Source organism: Aquarana catesbeiana, linkage group LG02 (assembly GCF_042186555.1).
Source record: "Aquarana catesbeiana isolate 2022-GZ linkage group LG02, ASM4218655v1, whole genome shotgun sequence".
NCBI classification, from domain to species: domain Eukaryota; kingdom Metazoa; phylum Chordata; class Amphibia; order Anura; family Ranidae; genus Aquarana; species Aquarana catesbeiana.
Genome location: NC_133325.1, coordinates 467258030 through 467268813, shown reverse-complemented (window position 1 = coordinate 467268813; position 10784 = coordinate 467258030). Strand labels below are relative to the sequence as shown.

General features: G+C 40.2%; 1 protein-coding gene across 1 annotated transcript in view; it reads right to left on the bottom strand.

The window, feature by feature from the left end:
• Window positions 1-1930: 1930 nt before the first annotated feature.
• Window positions 1931-10784, bottom strand: part of CSDE1 (cold shock domain containing E1) — a gene marked incomplete in the record, with an annotated part of 124070 nt that continues 115216 nt past the window's right edge. Inside the window, 2 exon segments of the mRNA XM_073615695.1 lie at window positions 1931-3248; window positions 8942-9074. Coding sequence (XP_073471796.1) covers window positions 3201-3248; window positions 8942-9074 — 181 coding nt within the window.

Below are 10784 nucleotides of genomic sequence, written 5' to 3'. Positions count from 1 at the left end.
ACCATGGCTTTTAATTTAATTACAAAAAAAAGAAAGCACCTCTAAGTGCAGCAGCAAAGAGGTTAATTTAATAAGCATTAGATTTAAGAAACTCAGTTCAGAATATAGGCTCATAACATCCAACCATTGCTGTTGCACTTCGAAGCGCTTTTTTGTTATTGCTGTAATAGAGTTTGCTTCCATCTTCTGAAGAGCTGCCCAGGTGCATGACAACTGTTTAATGGTTGGACTCACATCTCACTTTCCTTTGGAAGCCAACCATTTTAGTGCATCCATATTTGTTGCCCCGATCGCCATTATCAGCTTTGGACTATCACAAGGACTGCTTTGAGATTTCCATCTGCCCAAGTGTGCTCATATATTTAATTACTTTTTGGGAGGAATGAAGCATTAAAAAAAAAAACGGATTCCAAGAAATGTGTGTTTTTATTCACAATTATGAATATTGTCTCACAGGTGATTAAAACTAGTATTCATTGTTTTAACGTATCAAAACACATGTGTTTTTGCTTCTTAATCTAAGCAGCATATGGTATGATACTTCTATTGCTGTATGAAACTCAATTCTCGGTACCCTATTTTTCGGTCTTTGTCATGTGATCTTTATCCTCAGTTGCTGCAATAACCAAGAAATCTGTGGGCTGAACATATTTATATAGGCTGTGCTGCCTCTAGCCCACGCCACTACAGGGAGTTTTCACTTTCACCCTGTACCTGCCCGATTGGCTCTGGCAGGGATGTGACATTCTCCAGAGCTGCCCCACATGACACTGTCATACAGGGCAGCTCAATGATCATGATGGACATTGGGAAGAAACAATCATCTTGTGGATAGGATAAAGAAAGGAGCAAAAATCAGCAACCTTGACATGCCCCATATGACATGGAGTCATGTGGGGCAGAAAGCTGAGAGAGATTACAGCTTCCCGATATCAATATCTTGTAGCATGCGCTGGATACAATGGAGATCACCTGCAATAGTGTTGCCACTCTGCATGGAGGACTCCAAGTACCTGGTGATCCTGCCAGCTCAACAAACTTGCAATAGACTAACATTGAACAGCTAAACATATGCTTTTAACAGCAAGGTATTTTGAATTTTCATGTTTTTAGTGACACTTTGCATATTCTTTGTAGCCTATAGGTTGTGTCAAAAACATTAAAGGGCAAGTTCAACTTTACAGAAAATATGTAAGGTGGACTTGCACAGGACCTCCTCCTCACCCCCCAGTCCAGCCGACCTCTGGATCGCAGCGATCTCACGTTCTGAGTCCCAGTATAACCACATCAGGGGTCCGGTGCTTAGAAATCCCTGCAGCACCGTCACATGGGTGACTCTGACCAATCAGAACCCACGTAGCCCGTCCTGTCAGCGGGGAAGAAGACACATGAATGCCGAGGGGATTTCTAAGCCCTGGACCCCTGAAGCAACTATACTGAGGCATCGCCATGCAACAGGTCAGGGGGACTGGGGTGGGATGAGGGCATCCTGTGTAAGTTCACCTTACAGATTTTTCTGTAAAGGTGAACTTACACTTTAAGATGACTCAAGATATGTTGATCCAATGTTTAAGAATGTATCCATGCAATTTCATTATTGATAAGGTTGTAAAAATCTGATTTCAAGCTAGCACCAATATAAAAAAAAGCATCCTAGACACATATGTTATGCATGTTCAAATGATAATGAGATGTAGCGTGCTGGTACTTATATTTAGATATGCATTAACAAAAGTTAACTACATGTTCAATTAAATCTTTTTAAAAATATACAGGCCTTGATTGATAGTGTCAATGTTGTCTCAACATATTTATGGTTTTATGGTCCACGGGTTAATGTACCCAATTTTGCCTATGCTCATTTTGCGATTGAAAGTTACCAGCTGACATGTAGCATGCGTGGTTAAATAAAAGACCAGGGATTTCAAAATTAAATTGGTAAAACTTTATTCTATTTTTCAATTTTTTTGCCATTAAACAGAAAATCTGGAGCCAAGTTTGTTTTTACAAAGGTAGGTCTCTTAACAGAAGAACCTCTAAATCACAGAAGTAGAAAAAAAATAGAAAAACACAAGAACTCTTCCATCAATCCAGGAAGAAAGAAATCTTGATCTTTCTGGTTTAAAATACTTTGAATAAATGTACTTCCTGGCTTGAGAATTTGTGGTGGGCAGCAAAATCGTACTGGAGGGGAAAGAGGGAAAGGGCTTCACGGTTAGAGCCACAGGCCTGCCTGGGTAATGGCAGGTTAGAGGAAAAAAAAAAAAAAAGAAAAAAAGAAAAGAAACAAAACAAAACCAAAACAAAAACAAAAAACCCAATTTTCTATTTATGCTGATGCAAAGATCAGTATAGCTATGAAAAGCCTAAAGAATTAATGGTACGAGTGGTTTTTGTAAACTGAATAAAATAAAATTCAGGCACATTTTTTTTTCCTTTACATTTTATGAACATTTAGAAGCTGCCCATGGAAGCAGCAAAGAAAAAACCCTGTGCGTTTTCAAAGATTTTTAAACTTTACACTGATGGCACATGTCACCCTTGAGGATATCTGCAGTTCCAAAGTTGTTAGAACAAAAAAAAAAATAAAAAAAATAATAAATGCTTTCAATTCTAAACAGCTTCAGTTCATTCACTTGAATAAAATATTCAAATCTTGATATATAAAAAATTGAGCATTTGGCTGTCATTCAATGAAAAAGGAGCGCTTCAAAGCATTGCTGAATAGAATATATTCCACCATCAGTATGTGGTCCTCTTTGAGAAGGGAGAGAAAAAAAAAAATGCAGTAAAGGAGGTAGAATATATGCTAAACAGTGTTGCGTGCAGAATGTCAAAGGGTTAAGTCACACTTTTAGATCGGACATAGAGGGGGGAGGAAAAAAAAAAAAAAAGTGTTAAGATGCACAATTCAAATCAAAGCTTCTTTAAAAAGGAAACAGAATATACTAAGGCTTCAACTTAAATCCTCACTTGCAAATGTGCATAATTTAAAAAAAAAAAAAAAAAAAAAAAAAAAAAATAGGCTTTTCAGGAATTTCCCCGAGGTGAACGCAAGACGGAAGGTGTTAAAAATTGATGTAACGGTTGTACAGAAAATCTCCAAATTCAGGGGCTGCAAAGAGAGATGTTGATCTCCACAATACCCCATGGTATTATACTTGATTAGGTAATGTGCTTTTGTGGATGGAAAAAAAAATTCAGTCGATGACACCAGCTTGACGGATCTTTCTCTCTATGCCAAATCCCTGTACGGGTAAAAAATGAAAAAATTAAAGCCAGATGCATGTAGAATAAATGACTAGCACCACAATCATGTAGAAACCAAATACTTTTAGGGCACTATCCTAAACCAAGAAAAAAATTGATTGAGGACATATGGATAAAGCCTTTTTAATAGGTACGCTGCTGGATTAGACCACAGAACTCCCAATGGCTAGAATGCATTCACATAAAATCGATGGCTGAAGGTGTCAACTTGCAGCAAATTCCAAAATCTATGAAAAGATAGTTTAAGGCATCACACTTCTATTCCCTACCCTCTCATCCCTATGTTGGAGAAAATACATGCAGGAAGCTTCTCGCGCTAAAAGGTGAACTTATCCTTTATAACCACGGCTATGTATCTCATTTCAGGTTCACACCCTTTATTACCTAGGTTTTTTTTCTTTTATTATGACTGTTTGATATTAGATTGCTCCCCCTCGTTAAATAAAAAAAAATTAAAAAAAAAAAAAAGTTTTTTCCCCTCTAACCTTTCCCTACTTTTGTCATTGTCAAACATTTATCATTAGGAAACCATCTATAATGTTATTGCTATGTTTTGCACGCAGTTCACTAGTACTCAAAGCTGAGGTGCACCCATAAAAAAAAAAAAAAAAATTATTACTGTGCAGCAAACAACATTTTTTATTATATATTTATATATTTGGAACTCCGCTTTAAAGCGGAACTCCATGAAAATGTATTATCCCATGCAGTGGGGCACTGGTAGTGGTAGAGGCTAGTAGTGGTAGTAGGCAAGTATATCTCCACAATCCCCTAGACAAAACTGAGGGGTTTCTTAATTGAAAGTCCGCGTTTAGGAAAATAACTATTTAAAAGGGCTGCAGCCTCCCCTTAATTAATTCCTAATTAGGAGTTAATTGGAAATATGTAATGAAGAGATGTGGGGAATTGGCGCTGCCCTATTGACAGTAAGTGTTGTTTAAGGGTCAAGGAAATAAATAAATAAGTGGATAAATAAAAATAGTGACAACAATTGTGTATGTGAAACAAAAGGAATAGATATGTGTTCCTTAAGTGAATGTCCCCCTATATATGCACCAAAAAAAAAAAAAAAAATGAATGAAATAGTTGATATAAAATCCTACTAAGTGAGTGTGCACATCTTCTGTGTTGTGTAAATAAATAATGCAGTATATGGGTTGAGTTTACACTTGCTCCACTTCTAATGGGGACCTTTCATAAGCAATAAATATTATTAATAATACATACACACATACATACATATATATATATATATATATATATATATATATATATATATATATATATATATATATATATATATATATATACATACATACATACACACATACACATACATACATATATACATACACACACACACACGGGGTCCGTGAGGCAACACACTGTCCGGGTGCTCACGGTAACCATATAAGGTTACCACATATCCCCAATAAATATGGTGATTAAAGTGCACTGTGTATAAAGTGAACCAAAGTGCAAAAAACTCTATATTACAGTATATTAAATTAAATATCCTCAAATTTCATATATAAAACATAGGAATCCAAACAAATAACACTCCTAATAGAGACAGCGAGTGTGAATACACCATCTGTAAACCAGTCCCTATAATGGGATAAAATGTCTATTATGTGGAGACAAGAACAATTGAGAACATCAGGATCGATTGACATGCATTCAAAGATGTTCAAGGGGTGATATGAGGTGACTTCCGTGCAGGCAGAAGCTGGTGACTCCAAGTGCTCCCCCCCGGTGCTCCCCCACTCACCAGAATCCGTCACCCCCAAGGGGGTATTAGGCAGAGGAGTGGGTGTCTTTGGGTAGCTGTCTCTGATGGATGTCCCTCTATGCTGATCCAAGCCCGGGTACCTCCGCTATTATCCACCTCCGTGCTGCTAAATCCTCCTCACGCAAAGAAATAGACAGGGGGCTTGCATAGTGAAGTACGTCCGGTTTATTAAAGATTGAATAGTACAATAAAAGCGTATCAAACGTTTGCAGTCACGGCGGTGAGCTAAGGATGGGATCGGGAACTAGAAATGATCATGCGTCCCACCTTGCGTTCCAGCCGACTCTTCCGGGTATGACGTGTGAGCGTGACTCCGCCTTACGCGTTTCGTCAGACGTTGTCAAAGACCGTCTTCGACAACGTCTGCGGAGGTACCCGGGCTTGGATCAGCATAAGGGGACCCACATTATCGGTCTAAACGGAAGAAACTCATGGTGCCGTGGAGCCTAAGAGGGACATCCATCAGAGACAGCTACCCAAAGACACCCACTCCTCTGCCTAATACCCCCTTGGGGGTGACGGATTCTGGTGAGTGGGGGAGCACCGGGGGGGAGCACTTGGAGTCACCAGCTTCTGCCTGCACGGAAGTCACCTCATATCACCCCTTGAACATCTTTGAATGCATGTCAATCGATCCTGATGTTCTCAATTGTTCTTGTCTCCACATAATAGACATTTTATCCCATTATAGGGACTGGTTTACAGATGGTGTATTCACACTCGCTGTCTCTATTAGGAGTGTTATTTGTTTGGATTCCTATGTTTTATATATGAAATTTGAGGATATTTAATTTAATATACTGTAATATAGAGTTTTTTGCACTTTGGTTCACTTTATACACAGTGCACTTTAATCACCATATTTATTGGGGATATGTGGTAACCTTATATGGTTACCGTGAGCACCCGGACAGTGTGTTGCCTCACGGACCCTGTGTGTATATATATATGTATTAATAATATTATTTATTGCTTATGAAAGGTCCCCATTAGAAGTGGAGCAAGTGTAAACTCAACCCATATACTGCATTATTTATTTACACAACACAGAAGATGTGCACACTCACTTATGATTTTATATCAACTATTTCAATCATTTTTTTTTTTTGGTGCATATATAGGGGGACATTCACTTAAGGAACACATATCTATTCCTTTTGTTTCACATACACAATTGTTGTCACTATTTTTATTTATCCACTTATTTATTTATTTATTTCCTTGACCCTTAAACAACACTTACTGTCAATAGGGCAGCGCCAATTCCCCACATCTCTTCATTACATAAAACTGAGGGGTTAGCCATGCAGTGCAGGCACAGCCCAACTGCATGGGAAAATATTCCCCCCCCACCCAGAGTTCTTTAACAGTGGATGGTTTCTTTTAGTGGTTGATTAGACTTTAAATGATGTACTATTTATGCTACATTTATGCTACATTTATGGTCTGTTAGCATTTGCATGCAATCTTGTACTTTTCTCCTTGTCTGCGATGAAAAAAAAAATTAAATAAAAACCTTTTAAACAAAGAAAAAAAAAGCATCAAAGCTTGCTGCAAGCTCAATAAATGCCTTGTTAACAGTGCAGTGTAATGCTCTTATACAATCCGAAGCCTGGAGTAAACTAGGCCTTCGTATAAATTTTCAGGTCAACCAAAATCTGTGTAATAACCTATAAACCTTTAGGTGCCTGCCCTTCCAGCCTGTAGTATTTTAAGTGTTCAAATAAAAGCATATATGTTTTCAGAGTGTAACATTAGCTGTTGGTCTGTCATGCCATTTCAGTTCGTCTGCCATTAGATCAGTGAAGCACAAAAATAACCTTAAAGCATAATCTGCACAATAGCATATGGCAGGACTAAAACAGATTTGAACATCTAATTATTACTACTACATGTCTGAGTCTATGGTGTAGCTTGCCCAATAAAGAAACTTGCTTCTTTGCATTGTGAAGGTGTGTAAAATAGGTTTGGAACTGTTGATTTATAATCTGGCCTCTATAGAAGGATTTAACACAGGCACAAAAAAAAAAAAAAAAATTTGGTGCAGCTGCTCTAGATCTTGGTAAGAGCCCTTGCACACTGGGGCGGCGTCGGCGGTAAAACGCCGCTATTATTAGCGGCGTTTTACCGTCGGTATGCGGCCGCTAGCGGGGCGGTTTTACCCCCCGCTAGCGGCCGAGAAAGGGTTAAATACCACCGCAAAGCGCCTCTGCAGAGGCGCTTTACCGGCGGTATAGCCGCGCCGTCCCATTGATTTCAATGGGCAGGAGCGGTAAGGGAGCGGTATACACACCGCTCCGAAGATGCTGCTGGCAGGACTTTTTTTACCGTCCTGCCAGCGCATTGCTCCAGTGTGCAAGCCCTCGGGGCTTGCACACTGGATACACAGCAGCGGCACTTACGGGGCGGTTTGCAGGCGCTATTATTAGCGCAATAGCGCCTGCAAACCGCCCCAGTGTGCAAGGGCCCTAAATGACAAGTTCTGCTAAAAACTTCTATCATCCAATCAAGTGCAAGCAAAAATGCTGTTTTTTTTTTTTTCTCACGTGATTGGGTATTCTTTGTAAAGTGAAGCTTCACCATATTCAATAAGCTCTGGAGCAACTGCACAGTGTATTTCCCTTCAGTAAATCAACCCCAATGAAGTCTAGGAAGGCTATGACAGACCTGGTGAATTTCATGCAGAATTTCCAAGAAGGGGCAGCTGCTCTTTAGGTTTGGGAACTGAACAGGAAATAGACCAGTAAACCAACCAGGGCTGCATGGACCTAATTATCCATGTGGTGACACAGGCAGGATGGAAGTATTGAAACCAGAAAGTGGACTAGGAGCTAAACACCAGCTTGTAGCAGACTGTTCGACTGCATTCACACCTGGGCGTTTTAAATCAGACATATTTGCCACGATTCTGCCCGTGATTTCAAAACACCTAGGTGTGAATGGCAAATCGCACAACACACATTTCAGATGCCATTCATTTGAATGGCACCTAAATGTGGTGAGGTTCTACCACGATAAAATCACGCTGCAATCGCAGCAAAACATTGCATGAAGCATTTCGCCCAAAAGCGCCTGAACTTTTTTGGGCAACAAGCTTCACGCAATTCACGTTGCCGCACGATTTATTGTAGGACAATCGCAGCAGAACCACGCTGCAATTTTAGGTGCTATTCAAAATCAATAGCATCTGAAATGTGCATTGTGCGATTTGTCATTCAAAACTGGTTGTTTTGAAATTGCAGGCAGAATTGTGGCAAATCTGCCCACGATGAAAAACACCCGGGTGTGAATGCAGCCTTCAAGTATACACAATGGTCAACAGACTCCTCCTCCCACCCGGGAAAGCAGAGGCACCCCTCACACTGAAGATTTATCTGAGGGTTTGGGAGACTATGGTGTCTAAGATTTCTGGGCAGACTGGGTGCCAGATTTGGGTTTAGACTTTGAGACCGTGGATTAAAAGGAACTCTTCTAGGCCTACGATCAAAGGGCAAGTCTATCAAGGCCAAGATGTTGCTTGAAGGTCATCTTCCAGGCTTTACCTGCACATCCAGTCTAGGGGGGTTTGGATATGGCACTCCAAAGTCAAGGTTGGGAAACGCTGATTTGGATAGCTACATATAAAGACTAGCTCAGCAGCAGGGATCGTGACTGAAGAAAAAGCAGCTAGCAAAAAAACAAGACACTGGGAAGAGGTGTTATCTTTTTGCAGGTGCCAGTAGAACCTAACAGTGTATCCCTCAATGGTCGAGAAAGAAAGTAGACAATACAAAGCTTCGTAATTAAAAGAGATTTACATACAAGTCTGCACAAAAAAAAAAACAAAAACAAACACACACACACACACACACACACACACACACACACACACACACCTACCTTTGTGTTATCCGGACCTCTAGGCTGACGCAGAACCATAAGACGGGGTGCACTAGCATCATCCAAAGTTATGCTCTTTAGCCGGCTCACCAGTCTGTCAGGACGTGGAGCTGCTACCATTTCAGGGCCTTTGCTGGGAGAGAAAACAAAAATTGAATGTAGTACCTTATTCAATAGGTTTATACTTTGAGCACACCACTTAAGGACATAGTTTGTGTTTTTTTTTTTACACTTGTTTACAAGTTAAAATCAATTTTTTTTTGCTAGAAAAAAAAATATGTTTGGTGGTTCTAACACCCTAGAGAATAAAATGGTGGTCGTTGCAATACTCTGTCACACCGTATTTGCACAGCAGTCATACAAGCGCACTTTTGGAAGAAAAACAACCTTTTAAAAAAATAAAACAGTAAATTTATCAGAGTAAATTGATACCCAACATGTCACGCTTCAAAGTTGCGCCCGCTCATGGAATGGCGACAAACTTTTACCCTTAAAAACCTCCATAGGTGAAGTTTAAACATTTCTACAAGTTGCAGGTTTTGAGTTACAGAGGAGGTCTAGGGCTAGAATTATTGCTCTTGCTTCAACGATCGGGGCAATACCTCACGTGTGGTTTGAACACCGTTTTCATATGCAGGCGTTACTCACGTATGCGTTCTCTTCTGCGCGAGCTAGTTGGGACAGGACGCTTTAAAAAAAAATGTTTTTATTTTGACACATAAAAAAAAAAAAAAAAAAGGTCGCTTTTACAAGGAATGTAAACATTCCTTGTAATAGAAAAAAAAGCATGACAGGACCTCTTAAATATGAGATCTGGGGTCAAAGAGACCTCAGATCTCATATTTACACTAAATTGCAAAAAAAAAGTCACTTGAATAAATAGAAAAAATTCTCCTTTAAGAGCTATGGGTGGAAGTGACGTTTGACGTCGCTTCCGCCCTCCCATGACAGTGTCGAGAAGGGACAATCTTCCCCTCAGTTGGCAGCCAGGCATGCACGGGAGGATGAGATAGTCTCCGCTGCTACCAGCGGGTCCAGTAAGCTGCGGAGACGACCAGTGCGCGGCAGGAGGGGGGTGGGCAAGTCTCCCGCCGCCAAGTGATCTTGCGGAAAATCCGCCGCGGAGACCACTTTAATCTTAAAGAGAAATGCACAGCGTTCCCAAAATTACTGGGGGTTATTGCAGCTAGCTGAAAAAAATGAAACCATGCACAAGTATCACCTTAACCACCTCAATACAGAGCACTTTCACCCCCTTCCTGCTCAGGCCATTTTTCAGCTTTTAGCACTGTCGCACTTTTAATGAGAATTACGCGGTCATGCAACACTGTACCCAAATTCAATTTTTTTATATTTTTCTTCACACAGAGCCTTCTTTTGGTGGTATTTAATCACTGCTGGGTTTGTCAAAATAAGTAATTTTTCTCCTTCACTGATAGGCTGGACTTATGGGAAATGATTAGGTTGAAGAGGCCTTGCAGCTTATGCATGCATTTGCAAATGCGTGCTGACTAAACCCCTGTTTTTAACGCAGACTGTTGGACAGGTTTATTTGGTTAATTGGCAGACTGGTTGGTGAGTTGAGCTATGGAATGTTCTGTTTTTGTCTTTTAACTGATAAGGTTGCACTATTATGCCACACTGATGAGCACTGATAGGCGGCACTAGTGAGAATTGATGGGCAGCACTTATGGGCACTAAAAGGCAGCAGTGACTGGCACCAATAATGGGCAACGATTTGTGGCACTCATGGGGCTTTACTGTAATCAGGGCACTGATGATCAGTGCGTTGATTACATGTCCCGTTCTCCCCTGGGAGGATTCCACTGATTGGCTCTCCTCG